The sequence below is a fragment of the Dunckerocampus dactyliophorus genome, chromosome 2 (genome assembly GCF_027744805.1).
Source record: "Dunckerocampus dactyliophorus isolate RoL2022-P2 chromosome 2, RoL_Ddac_1.1, whole genome shotgun sequence".
In the NCBI taxonomy this organism is placed as follows: Eukaryota; Metazoa; Chordata; class Actinopteri; order Syngnathiformes; family Syngnathidae; genus Dunckerocampus; species Dunckerocampus dactyliophorus.
In genome coordinates this window covers 14,619,335-14,638,418 of record NC_072820.1, presented here as the reverse complement: position 1 = coordinate 14,638,418, position 19,084 = coordinate 14,619,335, and the positions used below count along the sequence as shown (strand labels likewise).

General features: G+C 38.6%; 1 protein-coding gene across 7 annotated transcripts in view; it reads left to right on the top strand.

The window, feature by feature from the left end:
- Nucleotides 1-19,084, top strand: part of LOC129176575 (laminin subunit alpha-3-like) — an 84,077-nt gene that overhangs the window by 60,356 nt on the left and 4,637 nt on the right. For 6 of the 7 annotated variants that reach the window (XM_054766756.1, XM_054766760.1, XM_054766759.1 and 3 more), the window contains 29 exons: nucleotides 1,016-1,129; nucleotides 2,579-2,697; nucleotides 2,780-2,860; nucleotides 2,933-3,033; nucleotides 4,287-4,340; nucleotides 4,421-4,572; nucleotides 6,043-6,153; nucleotides 6,229-6,340; nucleotides 6,710-6,877; nucleotides 7,359-7,555; nucleotides 9,088-9,204; nucleotides 9,436-9,590; nucleotides 10,229-10,370; nucleotides 10,444-10,543; nucleotides 10,615-10,731; nucleotides 10,824-10,994; nucleotides 11,559-11,704; nucleotides 11,786-11,980; nucleotides 12,066-12,214; nucleotides 13,159-13,321; nucleotides 13,419-13,546; nucleotides 14,127-14,271; nucleotides 14,344-14,439; nucleotides 14,513-14,670; nucleotides 14,744-14,861; nucleotides 14,936-15,076; nucleotides 15,152-15,282; nucleotides 15,756-15,893; nucleotides 16,058-16,178. In XM_054766756.1, coding sequence (XP_054622731.1) covers nucleotides 1,016-1,129; nucleotides 2,579-2,697; nucleotides 2,780-2,860; nucleotides 2,933-3,033; nucleotides 4,287-4,340; nucleotides 4,421-4,572; nucleotides 6,043-6,153; nucleotides 6,229-6,340; nucleotides 6,710-6,877; nucleotides 7,359-7,555; nucleotides 9,088-9,204; nucleotides 9,436-9,590; nucleotides 10,229-10,370; nucleotides 10,444-10,543; nucleotides 10,615-10,731; nucleotides 10,824-10,994; nucleotides 11,559-11,704; nucleotides 11,786-11,980; nucleotides 12,066-12,214; nucleotides 13,159-13,321; nucleotides 13,419-13,546; nucleotides 14,127-14,271; nucleotides 14,344-14,439; nucleotides 14,513-14,670; nucleotides 14,744-14,861; nucleotides 14,936-15,076; nucleotides 15,152-15,282; nucleotides 15,756-15,893; nucleotides 16,058-16,178 — 3,840 coding nt within the window. Of the gene's footprint in view, nucleotides 1-1,015; nucleotides 1,130-2,578; nucleotides 2,698-2,779; nucleotides 2,861-2,932; nucleotides 3,034-4,286; nucleotides 4,341-4,420; nucleotides 4,573-6,042; nucleotides 6,154-6,228; nucleotides 6,341-6,709; nucleotides 6,878-7,358; nucleotides 7,556-9,087; nucleotides 9,205-9,435; nucleotides 9,591-10,228; nucleotides 10,371-10,443; nucleotides 10,544-10,614; nucleotides 10,732-10,823; nucleotides 10,995-11,558; nucleotides 11,705-11,785; nucleotides 11,981-12,065; nucleotides 12,215-13,158; nucleotides 13,322-13,418; nucleotides 13,547-14,126; nucleotides 14,272-14,343; nucleotides 14,440-14,512; nucleotides 14,671-14,743; nucleotides 14,862-14,935; nucleotides 15,077-15,151; nucleotides 15,283-15,755; nucleotides 15,894-16,057; nucleotides 16,179-17,625; nucleotides 18,079-19,084 lie in introns of those variants that run through there. The other variant, XM_054766761.1, reaches the window with a different exon arrangement.

The window sequence follows — 19,084 nt, the reverse complement described above, 5'->3', positions numbered from 1 at the left end:
GCGTGTATCTAACTTTGACCCAGATGTGACATCAGAGTAAAATATATTTCATTGTATTTTTCAATCTTTAATTAGATGTAGTTACGTATAATGTTCTTGGGCCCTGCCCACGAACAAGGTCTTCTTCACACTGAGTGCCCTGGTTTTTGATGCAGTATTACAATTAATGACTGTATGTGTACAGCGACAGACAAAATGGACACACTTTCACATCTTAAGGAATGAGAAACTAGATCCAAACTTTTGACTGGTACGGATTGTGTCGTTATGCAGCATTTAAGTAGACAAGGTGAACATTCTAGGATGAGCTCTGTGCAAAAAGGAATGAGAGTACATGTAAACACCTGCATGTGCATGCTTGTGTGCCTGCGTACACTCAGTGGAGTTGGAGATGGGGCGTGTCTTCATTGTCTGCGTGTGTGTGTGTGTGTGTTTAAGAGGCTGAAGCAGGGGAAAGTGGAGCTTTATTTCACATAGACTAAACATCAGGAATGTCAGATCACTCCATGGCTCGTCACGGGCAAGGCAGATGGGCTCTGTTCAGAACCCTGGTGTGTGGGGCTTTGGTGGCACTGTGCTGGGCAGGCAACAGGCCCGTGCAGAAGGAGGGCGGGTTGCGACCCCGCTACAACAGACACAGCGAGAGATGGGCACGAAGAATAAGACACCAAGAGGATCAGCGAGTAGTATATCCGTCTTTGAACGATCGAGGTGCACTTGTGTACCCTTCGGGACATGATGGAGGACAAGTGGTTAAGTTTCCTTTTGTCAGTGATCACTCAGCCTGGGCCGAAATTGAGGTAAAGCTCTCTCAGGACTCAGGTGTTTTTTTTTTATCCCCAGAAAGGCAAAGGGCAGGCTTGGCCTCTTGTGAGTTAATGTTTCCTCTGGTTAAAGTTCATCTCTATTAAGGAAGGTTATCTTTCTTGAAGATGTGTGCATCAGTTGTATACAAATGCAATAAACAATAAATTAACATGTATGTCTTATATGTTTGTATTTCTTCTTTTTGTAGAAATGTGCCCCTGGATACTTTCGAGACGGCAATGGGCCATACCTGGGCCGCTGTGTGCCCTGTAACTGTAACGGTCTCGCAGACGAGTGTGAGGACTGGACCGGAAGGTGCTTGGTAAGCTATGAGTCCTCTGCTTCAGCACTTATGTACGTGTCAGTGAACTCATTTCCATGTGATACATCATACTTTTTATTACTTTATTACTTTTTTTTTTTTACTCCTTTACATTTCCACTTTAATTCAATGCAATTTAAAAGCCAAGGATTTGACACAATGGATGGCGTAACTTTTTCTTGAAGAATAGGACACATAATATGGCCTATTATAAAATAATAGTAATTAATTAAATTTTAAAAAAAGGGCTGTACATGCATTTCAGTGCAGGGTGAACAATATTTGTAATAATAGAAATTAGATAAAGATTATATAAATAATGAAGTACAGTCAAACTTGTCTATAGCAGCCACTAGAGGGAGTCTGCAAAAGTGGCCGCTGTAGACAGGTGGCCTCTATAGACAGGTTGCATCCAGTTTGAATGTTGACCAGTAGAGGAAAAAAAAAGAAAAAAAAGGGAAAAAAAATAATAATAATGTTGACCAGTAGAGGGCACTGCGGACTGCGGATAAAAGTTGTACAGCGCTACTAGGCTTGTTATTATCATGGTTTATGGTTCATGGTTTTAATTCATCCTGAACATGCATATGAGTCAAACAGTAGCACATCACATAGTACAATTCACAATTTTGCATGTCCAAAAAGGAGTAGGAAGAAGCAAAGCTTATTTAATCCTACCCCTTATCAGTTTCACATCAGTTGCAATACATTTATTCACCTCTTGTTCTTCCAAGTGTACTTTGTAGGTCTACATGACAATGTAGTGCAATCATAGCCAAGGTTTTTACTTACTAAAAGGAAGCTAGAGGCTTAATAATAACTGATAGAATATATCCACGACCCACAGAACAAAGCTGTGCTAGTAATGTCTTACGCTTGTTTTTTATATTTGACTTTTTATACGGCAGTGTCATTACAGTTTTAGTTCATCAGGAAGTGACGGGAAGTGACCGTGGGCGTCCCGAGCAGGAGAGCTAGGCTCAGTGCTAGCTGTGAGGTTTGAGAGAGTTGGGAAGTGTGTTTATGTTGGCGTGTTTCTTACTTAAGAAAATAAATGCTTTTCTTTGTGGTTTTTGCATAGTCCTGCATACTGACAGGTAAATAGTCCTTTTAAGATACTTTTGTCATCCATCTTGTGCTGGCTTTAAAAGTCCAATGGAATCCTTGTCATAACTCTCCATGAAGGGAGGATGAGCCTGTGCTTTTAAACTCTCAACCATCTTCATTATGTTATCGACATGCAAGACTGGGCCTGTGTGCTTGTTGCAGTTAGATCTCGGCTCTTGCAGCACACAGTGCGACGAACACACGCTTGCACATCAAACACATTCTTCATGATAGCTTGGCAGGGAAATGTCGTTTCTCTTTAGCCCCCTCGCATGTTTTGCAAAGAAAGTCTTGATGGTTGACTTCCATGGTAGTCTTTTTCTTTTTTTGTCTTTTTCCTAGAACTGTCAGTACAACACAGCTGGGGACAGATGTGAATACTGCAAAGAAGGATATTATGGTAACGCGGCTCAGAGAACGTGCCAAGTGTGCCCATGCCCTTTCAGTGCAGCTACAAACAGGTACAAAAATAAAAAATAAAAAAAAACTCACACCAGCAAGCAGTTGGTCAATAGTTATGTAACATACATGTTGCATTCCCAGCTTTGCAGTAGCTTGCAGAGAAATCCATGGAGACATCCAGTGCATTTGCAGCGCAGGCTACACGGGAGACAGATGTGAGAAGTAAGTATGACCTATATGGATGTTGTCTAGTTGAAATCCTTCCGCTGTTTTACCTGTTCTCTTTCCCCATAGGTGTGCTCCTGGTTTCTATGGTGACCCCCTGGCTCCGGGAGGAAGTTGCTGGCCCTGTAATTGCCATGGCAACGGCAAAACCTGTGATCCCAAGACTGGAGGTTACATTTTCAGATTTTTTTTTTTTTTTATGTGAATAACATTTTAGTCCAGACATATGCAGTAATCACTCATTTACCATGGTTAATTGGTTCCAGACCCAATCGTGAACAAAGTAGGATTCCTTCTTTACAAATGGAATATTTTCATAATTACAGCATAGAAAACCTGTTTACGATATTTTAACATTATTAGAGCCTTCTAGACATGAAATAACACGCTTATAGTCACCTTTACATTTACACTTACCCAATATATTATACATACTAACAGAAGCTATTTCAGATATAAAAAAAACTTGTACTCGTGTATGTTGCTATAAATATGTTCCGGTGGTGGACAGGAAGTGAAGTCGGTGGTTCAGAGTTGAGTTTTAGCTTTTTGTGAGTTACAGCCGCAACAGTAGCCCTGTTATGATTATGATTATTATTGTGTTATTATTATTATCATTATTATTATGTTATTTTTACTGTGTTATTATGTTATTGTTACTGCGCCTGAAAATTGAAAAGCCTGTTTAGCGATCAAGTCTAATGCTTGTCTCACCGAACACACACCTAGAGACCAATGTACAATACTACATTCACATGCGTTTTATTACTGGCTTATGTTTGTATTTTAGTTCATTTAGCCCTTTTTATGCTTGAAAAAGCTTCATTTTGGCAAAATTATGTACAATTTGCTTAAATATGCATTTTTTTTACTAATAATGTTTTTCAACCACAAAACAGCATTATTTGTTAATTAATATGTTTGAAAAACCATGATAGAGTGAAGCTGCAAAATGTGAACCTCAATGTGGCGAAGGACGGCTATATATATATATATATATATATATATATATATATGACTAATTGTACAAATAAAAATGAATTAACCGGCCTCATATGCCGCAATCCATACAAGTACATGCCACATATTCAAAGCTAAAACGTGATATAACAAATATTTTTGAGACGGTACTTGCCATAAAAAGACTCCCTTTCTACTCAAATAATATGTTTATTATTGTGGGTGTCGTAGTATCCACAGGTGGCTGAATAACGTAGCTTAATACAAATCATATAATATAAATTGATAACTTAGCAAAACATATTTACAATATCCAACGTTAAATTATTATATAATCATAATAATAATTCTTCTGATACATATTTGTGCAACTTTTTTATTAGATCATTAGATTGTGCAGGTGTCCAGTGAAAGTGTATTTTCCATATAATTTCCAAATTTAGTCATACAAAATTCTCTGCAGTTTGCAAGAACACGTTGGAGCCTGGAGACACAAACACAGATGACCGCTGCCAAGGTGATTAAACTTTGAATTAAAAGGCAAGGCTGATGTTATATCTTTGATATCTACTTGAAGTCCTTCATTGCTTTCCGCAGAGTGTGATAACTGTGCCCAGACTTTACTGAAAGACATGGAGAAGCTGGATGACGAGCTGGCACGGATCAAAGCCCAGCTGGACAACGCCTCTGCCAGTGCTTCCTCTCAGGACCGGCTCAAGAAGCTGGAGCGGGCTGTGTCCGACACCAAGGTAAGCAGAACCAGTTCAAGAACAACTGCAGTTGGAGTACCATATTTTAAGGTTTTTCAACAATTTTAAGTACGTCTTAGAGGTCCCACAGTAGTGTATTGGAAGTGGGTTGTCCAAAATGTAGCCTTGCTGGAATTGTAGTGTAAACGCATGCACGCTAAGGCTGCACGACTTTCAATTATGAGCGAACTTATGAGGTAGCTGGTTCGAGTTCGGTGTGTGTAGGGCTTGACTGCAGGGATGACCACTGTTACACACATAGGTCTGCTTTGAAATAAATAAATGTCTTTCAAGATTTTTTGTTGTTGCTTCGCCACATATCAAGTATACATGTAAGCCAATATTGTTGGCAAAGAAGACAAAGGAATCCGTCTGTGCAGAATTAAGAACTCTACTTTCCTTTTGAGATGTTTGTTTTTGGGGGGATATATGCAGTAGGCAAAGACATCTCTCTCAGGTCTCAACGAGCGCAGAGAGGCAAACACCGGCTCCCCCTCCCTTCCTGACGCTCATCCAGTCACCAGTCAGAACTAAGCCAGGATGCATTCAGGGCCTTACAGAAAATTGGATATTTTTAACTCTTAGCAAATGCACATTTACACTAGTGGTAAAAAAAAGAAATTATTGAGCACTGCGAAGGGAGCCGAAACAAGGAGGCTGAAGAGCCACGTCCGACTCCGGAGCATAGCTAGCATAGCTATGTGAGCTGTAGCGCTAATGTTAAAGTCACATTTTAACAGCTAGATCATGGTTTGTGACTTTTTGCTGAAGAAAAATATAAATGTTTCCACATGTGTAGTTTACTGATGGATAGTTGGCAGAACTCCGGGCTTTATTTTAAGACATGTAGCAAAGCCTGCTTTTTTTTTTTTTTTTTTTTTTTTTTACAAAGCTGTCTTCCGTGAAGTGGACGGTGCATACGATGGGCGGGTCAGAGGTGGTATCATGTCCACAAAGAGGGAGGTTTTTGTCATGAACCCAGAACTTCAAAAGTGACTTCTTCTCGCAAAAGTGGAACAAACGAATGATAGATTTTTTTCTGATGTTTGGTGCTCATAAACAGGCACTCGGGTACATCATTAAAAAGTCCCTTTTGCATAATAGGGGTCCTTTAAGCTGCAGCATTGTGGTTAACAAGTCAAGACACATTCAGTATATACTGATGCCTCAAATGCAATGTACACACTTGACATTCATGCTATGTACACACATACAGCACATACATGCACATGTGTTGACACCAAATGCCAGGATGGGTGCGCTTATGCAAACATTCCAGATTGGAGCGCTGATAAGTAATCACAATGCATTTTATCCCACACTGTGCCTCAACTTGACTTGACAATCCTGCGCTCAAAAAAAGGAACATTGACTTAAAGTAATATTATCTGGTCAAGTGGTAGTTTTCACAAAAATATTCATTATTCATCTCATTCTTCTTTATGATATTGATTTAAAATTTTTGCATAGAATCTGGTGAACAAATTCAGCTCGTCTGTCAATGGCCAAAATTCGAGGGTCAAGCAGCTGGAAGAAGACATGCTAACCCTCTCTGATGACATCGCCTCTCTGAGAGACAAGGTAGATCACATGGGACTTGGGGAATAAAAGATCCACGTGCAGTAATAAGTCTAAATGTTTCCCCCCCCCAATCAGGCAGATAAAACAGCTGTCGATGCTGACAAAGCAGTTGTTGATGTTGAAAAACCCCACAAGAGAGCTCAAGAGTTGGACCAGGAAATTAAAAACATGCTGAAGAAAATTCAAGGTAAATCAATGCAAGCATTTTCCTTCCATTCGACAAGGGGCGTCTAAAGTGCGGCCCCGGGCCATTTTTGGCTCACTGTTTGTTTTTTTTTGGCATGTTCTAAAAAATAAAATTAATTCATGATTAATGGGCTGTATTATTAGATATTACACCAATGTGTTTTGTCGCTTACAACACAAAGCTAAGATGTTGATATATTGTTCAGAGTTTGGTATATATTGACCTTCACTGGACTGGTTTTAGCATCTTCAATGTAGAAAATGCATCAAAGTGGAGTCAACCCCACTATCCTTCCATTTTTCTGTATGTGAAACCCCCTGCATTAGACAGTCGAATTGAACTTAATGACATTTATCTTGTTTTATTCAGTTCTGCTTGACCAGCTGAGTGATGTGGGCTCCAGTGGCGGCACGCAGCCGAATGAGAATGCAGCTAAAATGTTGGACGATGCTCAGCGCATGGTGAACGAGATGGAAAGTAGGAACTTCACCCCTCAGAAGACCGTTGCCGACAAAGAAAGGGAGGAGGCTAAGAAACGTAGGATTGCACTCACATTTCAGCACTCAAATTACATTTGCTTTTATTTTACATATTCATTTTACTTAAAAATATCAAAGAATGAACAATTATATACTCATATAAAATATATATTTAATAATAGAATTTTAAAAACTGATTTTTTTTTTAAACGTTTTTTTATCACAGGTCGCATTCTTGAAGAAAATAGTACACATCAGCAACAAAGAAATAAGGTTTAAATCACACAAATACAAATAATAAACATAAAATACATAACTAGTTGGATATGTCAGAAAGTATAGTCAAAAAGTAGAACATAAAGAAATAAAATGGACCATGTCCTTGAGTTCTATCAAGCTGATTTTGTCTCACAAGCTGTGTTCTACTTCATCCGAAGTGTTTTAATTGCTATGAAGGTCTTCCATGTTAAATTCGTCAGTTGATGATGAAGAGTTCATTAAGCTCTGATTATCATCTGCTATTCTCACCTATCATCCAGTCCTGGACTACATCAAGGCTAATGTCAGTAAACAGTCGGACCAGAACGAGGCGGCAGCAGCAAAGATGCGAGACCAGCTAAAGGGCCACGAGGCCAAGCTGAAGGATCTGGACAAGTCTCTGAAGGACAGTATGGACCTGGTGAAAAAAGCCAATGTCCAAAATGGACTCAACGCTCAGGCTCTACCTCTTCTGCTGGTAAAGACACATCAGCATTATTGACATAATTGAGCAAGTAAACACCTCACCTCTATAGACAGCAGGTGGTGCATTTAAAACTGTATTTAAACCAAATTGCATCTGATCACATAGTGGATCTTTTGTCGAGTTCATGATATCTTCATTGGGTTTTATTAATCTTTTATTCATTTTACTAAATGAATATAATATATATTTTTGATATATAATAGTAAATATTTGTTGTAGTTTTATTTAATACATAATGTAGAAAAATATTGAAACATATTATATATATTTTAACATTTTATAGTATATATATATATATATATATATATATATATATATATATATATATATATATATATATATAATTTTTAATCATTTAAAATTCTGATTTATTATTAAATATGTTATAGTATATATTTTGCATGTATTTTTTAAATTATAATACATAGCGGTTGTATAAATATTGTAACTTCCGGTGTATAAGTCGCTACTTTGAACCCTGCGGCTTATACAGCGGTGCAGCTAATTTATGGCTAAATCCTAATCTTGTGACATCTCCTTTACTTCAGAACTATTACTAATCGTTTAAATACTGTGCCACTAAATATAACTGTCTGTTAGTGTATTCTTACAAAGAACACTAAACTCATCAGACAGCCACTTAACACTCGTGTGTACCTAAGAAATATACAAACAAGTACCAATAAGAGTTTAAAATGGAAAAAAACAACTACTTCAAAGGTTTCAATGATGTCAGCCTCCCTCTGGGCTTATGAGTGTTAAGTTGCTGTGTGGTGGAGTTTTGTGGGTTTTTTTGTAAGATGACACTGAGTCAGACTGTTACATTGAGTAATTACCTCCTGCAATTTCCAATGTGTTGACAAGCTCGTTGTGAGTTTTTTCATAGCTTATGATTGGCTCATGTCAAATAAAGAGCTGCCTGGTCCTCACGGACTCATGCGCACCACAATGCGCCATTTTATGACGTGGACATGTGCGGCTTATACACTGCTTATATATGTACAAATGTGTTTTTTCCTCTAAATTTAGTGGGTGCAGTTTATACACTGGAATTTACGGTAAATATTTAGTGGAAAAAATATTAAAACATTAGATTATATATGATTACATTTCGTAATAGTGTGTACATATATATACATATATATACAGTATGTGTATATATATATATATATATATATATATGTCTATACAGTATATATTCTATAAAAGTATTATTACAATGGCAATAAAACTATCTATTCTGATTCTGATTCTAAAAATACAGTCCTAAAAAACGAAATGCCTTACTCAGATAATTGCCTCCTACTGTCTGTAATTCATTAAATAAATGCCACGTGGGCCCTGTTTGAAGAAATATGGTAATCATTAGGCACACCTGCAAAAGAACTGTAACTTTTTCCCCTCTCATGTTGCTAAATATTATAACTAACAGACTACTACTAACTACTAACTGAGTATGATTCCCTTTACTTCATTTGCTTCCAGTGAATGTTTGTACTAATAAAGTGACATGTTCCCCACAGAAACGTGTCAATGATCTAAAGAAAGAACGGAAGACCGTGGAGGACCAAATGGCGATGGCGAAGAATGAACTGAAGAAAATAGATGATTTAATCAAAACACTATCCAGCAATAAAACGGTATGTAGCCTGCATACAGGGCAAGGCAGTCTTAACAAGCTTGAAATGCACCTCAGGCACTCAAATAAGCATTTGGAAATATGGTAAAGGACTAGATGGAAGTGCAGTACTGTTCCTGCTAGGTCCTAACATGCACTAAGCCGATAGAGCTCACTTCTTCTTCTCAATGGAATTTGCTGGTGTTGTAAATATAATTTAATGTCTATTTACCCGCCCTTTGCCCTCATGTAGGAATATGAAAAGTTGGCCGCTCAGCTGGATGGCGGCAAGACCGACCTAACCAAGAAGGTAAATGACATTTCCAAAGTAGCAGCCAAGGAGGGCATTGTGGAGGATGCTGAGGATCACGCTAAGAACCTCCAAAAGCTGTCTAAAGAACTTGAGGAGTAGGTTTGTTACGCACGAAACAGGCTACAACATTAGGCACACCAGCTCACTCTAATGAGATCCAATGCAAGAAATTTACTTTGGATCAGTACCAAACAGTACACCTTCATAGATACCGCCTCCTGCATATTTCTAAATGTTCTTATGAAGATTCACTGATATATTAAAGAAAAATGTGTATTGTTAAGTAATTAATTAAACTATCCATCAAAGTAAATGTCAAATTTTATGTGAAATATTGTTAATATATGTATTAGATAAAGTCAATTACATAATCAATAAAAGAAAAGAAAAATCAATTGTGGAGAAAAAGCAGCATTATTACAGAAAAGAATACACCAATTATTAAAGTGCCAGTTCATGTAAATGTGAAATTTTATGTGAAATAATTCAATAATTGTGTTTAATGATTTTTTTTATGTGGAAAAAAAAAGTTAATGTAAAAAAAAATTGTTTGACTGTGAAACTATGAAGTTTTGTAAAAGTCATTTTTGCATCATCCTGCTCCATCAAAGTGGTGAGGAAAGCATAACATAATATACAGCTCTTATCAACCATTTAGTGTTATGTTTATTAATAATGTTGCCGTTTGCGGTAGTGTCCACTGCATCATATTGAAAGCTGTCCTGTCTTGCAGTACAGTGAAGAACGCTAGCGGACGTCCTGAGGTACGTAATGCCAAAGATGCAATTGACGCCTATAAGAACATCACAGACGTCATAAACGCCGCTGAGGCTGCAGCTAACGAGGCAAAAGACGCGGCCGACAAAGCCTTGACTGTAAGTCACTGATTCTTAGTGCTTTGTTAATGGGTTGCATTGATTATTCACCATCATATGCATCTTTTTATAGAATGTAAAAAAACAAAAACTGACCCAAAGAGCAAAAGACCTGAAAGAGACTGGTGGTGACCTTGTGCATAATGCACAAGACACAGCCCGAGACCTACAGGGTAATTGCACCGGTTCTTTGGGTTCCTCGCAGTAACACAAGCACTCACTCACTAGTGCTCCCTCTGCTCAGGTACTGCCAATGAGCTTCCAGACATAAAGAGACGCCTGAAGAATGCAGAAAAGAAGAAGAAAGCTCTTGAGAGAGACCTTCTCGATGCACAAACACAGTTGAACAACATCAAAGGAGGTATACATTAAGGTCCATCGTGAGCTGCTGGTGTCTAAAAGACACATTTCAGTCTGCAGGAACTTATCTTTCACTCACTTTGTCTTTGTCAGATGACATCGGAGTTATGATAGATGAGGCCAAGAGGAAGGCAGCCTCAGCTAACGACTCGGCCACCGACACCATGAACAAGCTCATCGCCATGGACAAGGAAATGGAGAAGATCAACCTCACTCCTGGAAATTCCAACTTCGGTAACGTAATGGACGACGTGGACAAATCTGGTAAGAAGACCTGAGAAGAACATCGATTTTCACACTGGTACAACTGCTTATAGCACACAGGAACACTAGAGATTTTTTTTAATAAATAAAAATACCATTTGATTAAAAGTACTGTATATCCATGAAATAATCATACAAATATGAATATACTAATCAAAATTCAATGAAATAGAATCTTTGCTGAAATATATATATATATATTTTAATTGTTTTATTTATCATTTGGGTTTTTTTTTACAACTGAATGTATTTTATCTGCACTCTTCACTTTTAATTTAATTAATTAATTATTACTTTTATGTTTTGTGGAATAATTTGATTAGCCTTCTTGTTAATGTACGTACAGTTGTTGTACAGCACTTTGAATTGCTTTGTGTACGAATTGTGCTGTATGAATAAACTTGACTTGCAATAAACTTGACCTCACATGCCACACAAGCCACATGTTCAACGCTAAACCATGATGACAAGCGGAGGTAGCTGGTATTTGCAAAGCTAAATATTTTTGATATGGTACTTGCGGGACGGTAACCACAAAAATCATCTTTTCTCAACTGTTTTCAGTGAAGAACTTGTTGAAGACTATCCCAACACTCAACGATAAGCTCTCTGAAGTGAAGAACTTGACTTTTTCGCCCTTGAGCAACATCACAGACAACATTAAGAAGATCAAGGAGCTCATTGAACACGCTCGTGACGCAGCCAACAGGGTGACGCCCTGCTTTTGAGATACCTTGTGCACTGCTCTGTTTTGTATTTTTCTTTTGACATGTTTCCATATGGTCCTATAGATCGCCATCCCGATGAAGTTCACAGGCGACAGCTATGTGCAGCTGCATCCGCCCAAGAACCTGGAGGATCTGAAGGCCTACACAGCCTTGTCTTTGTCCCTGCAGAGACCCGAGGGCAGGGGGGATGGACGACGCAGACGCAAACAGGCTACGGACAATGGAGACATGTTTGTCATGTACCTTGGCAACAAAGACGTATGTTTAACCAACTTTTTTGGAGGGCTTAAGTCTGGTTTTCTGCATGGATGGATGAATTCTTCCAACCAACTGTCTTTTCTAGTCCTCCAAGGACTACATTGGCATGTTCCTGAGAGGCAATGTGCTACATGGCGTCTACAAGTTGAACGGAAATGAGAACTTGCTGAACCTAGGCTACATCACCACATCTGCATCTGAGAAAGCCACGTTTGATAAGGTCAACCTGCAGAGGTAAATTTTACTTGCACTGTTTTATGTGTGTTCAATGTGTTCAATTGTTAATACAATTGAGGAGTTGCTTTCTTCCCAGGTATGGCACATATTTGCACAGCTACAGTACTTATTGCAAGGCAGAATTGATTGTGAACTTTTTTTTCACCAATATCTCATAAAAACAGGCATAGGCTTAGGCTTACAACGCCTTTCGGTCAAAAATGATTGTGCTCCAAGAATTCTGCCGGGTAACATTATTCATCTGCCGCCACACAGCAGAGAAAGGACAGGGACAGGTGGCAACAATCATTGTTGCCAGGCAGAATTTCTGGAGAACAGTATTTTTTTACCAAAAGGCCAATGAAAAAGGAGAACATAGCTCTCTTTGACCAAATGATAATTTGTTAATAATCATTTTGCACAACACAGTAGCAACAGAACCAATGTTGTAATATCAGTACACACCACCTAATTGGAACCAGTGTGGCAAGTGGAACATTTCACATCAACAGCTGAGTGGCGCAGCCAACATTTGCAGAAGTAGATCCTGCTTGATCGTGACTACTTGTGAGGCTTCAGATGCAGCTATTACCATCTTGTGGAATTAATAAAAAAACTACATCAGGAGGTTGCCTGCAGCCATAGCTGTTGCTGCCATTTTTTTTTTGCTGCACAAGTTAGAGAATGGCAGGTATTTGTTTTTTTGCGTCTATAGGAGACTGCATTTAATACTGGTAATAATTGGTATGGCAGCTACACCTAGTAGGCAGTTTGGATCACTACCTAAGATATCTAAGAGCTGTTGTCACAGGAAAAGAAAGTCAGACAAAAACACTAAAAACAGGAACATAGGTTTACTGTGATGGTATTAGGAGAATGCGGTCCTGTGTCACTAGTGCTATTGGTTTCTATTAGTGGTCTTTGAGTTGGGAGTTATGAAGACATCTTTTCTTGTGATTTAGGATTTATCAAGACGTAGAGATGATCCTCACAAAAGACAGCGCATCAGAAACTCCTGGGAAGCAAATAACTAATCTGAATCAAGGAGAGGACTCCAAAAACCTCCTGAACCTCACTCCAGATGATGTGGTTTTCTACATTGGAGGCTACCCTTCTAACTTCACAGTGAGCTCATGTCAACACACACTGGAAACAAAGATGCCAGCATATCATTAACGCAAATGTTTTTTTTCTTTGAATTTGTCTTTGCTCTCCACTCCAGCCGCCAGATGTGGTCAACTATCCCAAGTACAAGGGTTGCATTGAGCTGTTCTCTTTAAACAACAAGGTTGTCAGCCTCTATCATTTTCTACAGACTGAAAACATCAACCTGCAGCCTCCATGCAAGAGGTACCACTATCAAAAGTTGGATTTGGGGTGGGCGTGTCCATTTTATTTAAGGGTTTGAGTGCAGCTTTCTGGCTGCAGCTGCTGGTACACAACAGTTCATCCATTGTGACCTAGAGTACGTAGTATCAGACCAACACCTAATTTGAAGTTTATGCCACACCAACCCTTAACGTAACAAAATGTCATAGTTCACCAATCTGTAGACACTCTTTAACCAAAATTATATTTTTTATGCTGAAATCTTATTGTTGTTAGCCATGAATTTTCAAATGTACTGTTTTACAAAAAACCAAAAATAAAACAACACACTCTAAAAGGCATTATTATAATAATAATGATTATAATAATGATTGTAGTTTTGAAAATTGATAATATTCCTAAATTATTACTTCAATAAATATGGGTTGATTATTATTATTTTTACTTTGATTTGAACAATTTTCCTTTTTTATTTATTTATTTTTCGATCAAGCACAGTTTCCCCCCACCTGTTTCTGAAACATGCACCTCTGCGATCCTTGTATTCCTTTTGGGGGAGAAAAAAAAGTAACACTAAGTCCATTTGTTCCCTCCTGTACAGGTATGTGGCTCCTTTGGATTCCTACTACTTGGACGGCAGTGGATATGGCAAAGTGAACATCGACAAGAGTCTAACAGTTCTCCTCATCGGCATGTCGCTCTTAACACATTCAGAAAACGGGCTGCTTTTGTACATTGGCAGCAAGGTATGTTCATTCCTCGTACCGTCATTAAATGTTTTGAAAGCATTTAAAGCTCCTGTCTACTCCTCAACAAAGGACAATCACTTTGCGGTGACAGCGGAGAAAGGTGTTGTTTACCTGCATAGCAACTTGCTGCAACAACCAGCGACTAATTCCTTGAAAACATTCCCGGTAGGAGCGTGCCTTAAGTTTATTGCACTGAATTTAAAGAAGTCATTCTCTAATCTTTTTTTTTTTGTGTCAGGCGAGCGACTGGGTGAATGTCCTCATCATTATTACAAACACAGGGAAGTTTACAGTGCAAATAGCCAATAAAGTGGTGGCCTCAGCCCAAGCTCAGTTCGACCACAATGACTTTAAAGAGTATTATATTGGTGGTGCACCCCAAGACTTGAGGGAAAAGTATGTTGGTCTCATTCCTGCCCGTTTATGAGTAACAGACTGGCTGTAAAGTAACTTGGTTGTGTGTTGACAGAAACAACATCACCATCCAAGCATTCAGAGGCTGCTTAAAGAACGTGAAACTGCACAAAAACTTCAAACCGATAGACGAGCAAGTGGGCATCAGCAATGGCTGCCCCAGAGATTTCCTGGTGAGACCAGCTCCTAGCATAATGACAGACACCGCATTCATGCATGTTACTCATCAGGCCATCTTCTCCTTCAGACCTCACGGAAAGCAGAGTTCAGCTCAGGGAGCTCCCTGTCTGCGGACCTCTCGGGCTTCAGCCTGGCAGACGACGTGACACTCTCGCTGGGCTTCAAGAGCACTGACAACCAGGGTGTCCTCCTGCAAAACAAACAGCTGGTGGGTCCCTCAAAGCAAATCACTGGCACTGAAGGACAAGCGTTCTTCATGTTTGTCCTTTTTGTCTTTATGTAGGGGAACGCACTTCAGCTGGCTTTACAAATGGGCCACGTGGTTCTGTTCTTTAACAACAAAATGTGGACTTCTAACAAGAAATATGATGATGGCAAGTGGCATTATTTGACTGTCACCAGAAGAGCTGGCAGGTATGGACACACTACTTTGAGTAATTCAAAAAAAAAAAAAACAGAGCGTTTCTGGTATATATGACTGGCCCTTAGCCTTAGCATCCTTTGCCATTTTGATTCTTACATACATAAACCACTGTTCTCTGACACTGACCGATAATCCTGAATCGTTTGAAAAAGTTACACTGATTTGACCTGAAACTTTACTCGGCTACCATCCACACGGGGTGGGCTCATCTAACTGGGGGCTGATCAGGGGCAATATCTTGTACATAAGGAAGGAGGTTTTTCCTTCATGATGTCATGACAAGCCTGAAATTTAACAGCGTCCGTTTGAGCGCCATCTTCTCTCAAAAGTGACACAAACAAGTGATAGATTTTTCCCACGTTTGGTGCTCATGAACAGGCTCTCACATATTACTGGCAGAACATCTTTAAAAAGTCTGTTTTGCATCCTTTACATGAAAATGTGTGCTAATTGTTTCCAACAGGACAGAGTTGGTCATCGACGATGATGACGTCAGTGGAGAAGAGGAGAACAGCGTTGTCAACCTGCCTGACACAGGGGGTGCCACCGTCCTGGCAGCAGACAACTTTAAAGGCTGCATCTCCAACCTCTACACCAGAAGGTGATTGTTAACGTTAAGATGCAACCACCGTGCATGGCCGTGTTTTATATGACAGCTGGGATAGGCTCCGGCATGCCCCGCGACCCTGATGAGGATAAGCGGCATAGAAAAAAGATGGAAAATGGATGGATGGATGGATGGTTGTTGTCTTTTTGTTCTCGCAGGCCCAGCCATCTATACAAGGCCGAGGACCTCACCGACTTCAAGACGTCTGGAGACGTCCTGCTGGACGTGTGCACCAGTGACAGTCCCGTCCAACAGATGCTCGATCGCGCTCCCAAGAAGGTGAGCGTCAGGTCTTACGATGTGTCAGCGCACGTTAACAGTTGTAGCCTTTTAAAATGCAAAGAACAATATGCACTTACGTACGTCTGAATGAACACTGCACGTCTCTCTAGAAGGCAGGAGTCATGTGATCAACACAGAATGCTAATGATGATCATTCATTTACATGTTATAGAAATAAAAGGAATAGATAAAAATGACGTATTAATAAAACAAAGAATTATTTTAAAATTATTTTTTCTTTTTTTTACCTTTGTAATTTTAAAAAATAATTATCAATATGTTTATGATGATTATACAGTATATTAGAATAGGGCCGCACGGTGGTCTAGTGGTTAGCATGTTGGCCACACAGTCATAGTCAGGAGATCGAATCTCTGTTGGGCATTTCTGTGTGGAGTTTGCATGTTCTCCCCGTGCGTGTGTGGGTTTTCTCCGGGAACTCCGATTTCCTCCCACATTCCAAAAACATGCATGTTAGGCTCTCAATTGTCCATGGGTATGAATGTGAGTGTGAATGGTTGTTTGTCTATATGTGCCCTGTGATTGGATAGCAACCAGTCCAGGGTGTACCCCGCCTGTCGCCCGAATCCTCAGCTGGGATAGGCTCCAGCATACCCCCCCAACCCTAATGAGGGGAAGCGGTATAGAAAATGGATTGATAGATGGATGCATGGATATATTAGAATATCATTTTTAAAAGTCCTGTAATGTACTGTAATAATTCCTGTGGCTATTTCATTCTAATAATGATAACAATAATAATAATAATGGAAGAGCAGAAGAATTATTTAGGATTTACATAATAATTATACTCAAATAATTATTACAGTATATATATATATTTGTATATATCAGTATACTGCAATTGGCTGGCAACCTGTCCAGGGTGTACACCGCCTCTTGCCCAAAGTCAGCTGGGATAGGCTCCAGCATACCCCCACGACCCTAATGAGGATAAGCGGCATAGAAAATTAATGGATGGATGGATATATCAGTATAGTATACTTTTTTAAAAGTAATGTACTCCATTTATCAGTTCATAGAATATAAATGATAGATAATAAATAAAATAATTTCTGAGTATTTAGTAATGATGGTAGTACATTAGTTTTTTAGTAGCTGTTTTTTAAACTTTTACTTTGTCTTCTTTCATAATTACTAATGGATTTAGAATCATTACACTATCAATAAAACATAGTTTTTTAAAAGTCAAGTGCTATAATCAGTTGTTTATTTACGGTAATTAATTAAATTTAATTTAATTAATAATAATAATAATACCATTACAGTTAAGGAAAAACATCATAAATACATGGTTAATTCACTGGCTAATTTTTCACACTGTCCATCAGGTAAGTGCGTCTTGCATTGTGCTCCAGGGATGAGCATTTGTAGAACATCTTGCATTTCGTTCACTAATATCCTTCTGCTGACTTATTTCCAGAGATGAAGGAGGAGGAGGAGCCGTAAAGACCTGCTGACAAGAGTCTTAGCAATAATAATGTGGCACAGTGTATTTATTTGCATGAACTTATGGAACATCATAAAAAAAGGAACAGTCAACATGTATTTGCTTGCCTCAACTGCAGTCACTCATAAATAAGTGAAATCATCTCATGGTCTCTTTCTTCCATGGCTAACAGTCGTACACAAGCACTTTGTCTCGTCAACACACAACACCCAGAATCCTGCCCCTATTCTCCATTCCCTTTTTTTCAGTAACTTACATCATAACCCTGATCACCACCATGTCATATGAATGGAACCATAACACAACAAAGTACAACACTTGTACTCAAACTTCCATCACCTTGAATGCTTTTGTATACGATTACATTGTGTGTTACCCTAACACGGGATGAGCTGAATAAATGCCTCTAATGGCTGCTTGACATTACATGGTGGTGTGAAACATGAGCTGGAATTGCAAAAACACCAAAAGATTACCCTAAAAAAGTGTAAATGTTTTTACAGTATGTTGTTGGATGTCCCTTAATAAACTAGTTGCATGTCATTAGAAACACTGCATTAATAATGGAAAAATATGGGAATTGAATAAATAAAAAATATTTGTGTTTCTAGAGAATTTCTTAATGTGTGAAATATGTCATATATACAAATAGCATCTCAATCATATTTCTATTATAGTATGAATTTATTCTCAATGCATTCTAATATGTATTTTCATAACTGAATAAGATAATTACTTATTAAATCCAGCTATAACTTTACAATTACACATTTCTATTTTTTCCCCCCCCAACAATAAAAAGGTAAACTGGTACATATTAAATGCAGAAAGTGAACAAACTATCATCTTTTTAATTGCTCAGACATGGAGAAGGTTTGGATTGAATAAGATCTGCTTCTTCCTACTCCTTTTGGGGAAAGTTGAATTATGTAAAGGAGAAATTCCTTAATATAACGTCATGCATGTTCAAAAGAAACTAAACCATTACAATGGTGATTGTAGTGAAGTAATTATTATGACAATAGGTCCCTATAATTTAGTCTGTATTTATTTGCTATAGGGCCCCAAGGTTTTTTCGTTTGTTTTTTTTTACTATTCAGATTTTATTTATTTTCAGCAACCCTTGAGGGGCCCCTGCTCACATGTGTGGCCCTCGGTTTCAGCCTCAGCCTTGATCCAGCCCTGCTGACAGCCCACAGCAAGTTAAAATGTGTCAAAATCATTGAATCTCAAACTGTGGTGCACGTACCAAAAGTGGTACGTGGCATCCATCTAGTGGTACTGAAGAACAGAAGAGAAATGGTGGTACTTGTCAAGCAAATATTTTGTAGGTAAAATGTTTGAGAACCATTGTTGTAGACAACATATTGTATTATTTGTTATGTGCAGGACATCCCAATAGGAGTGAGCTCCAGGATTCATGGGTCGAGCA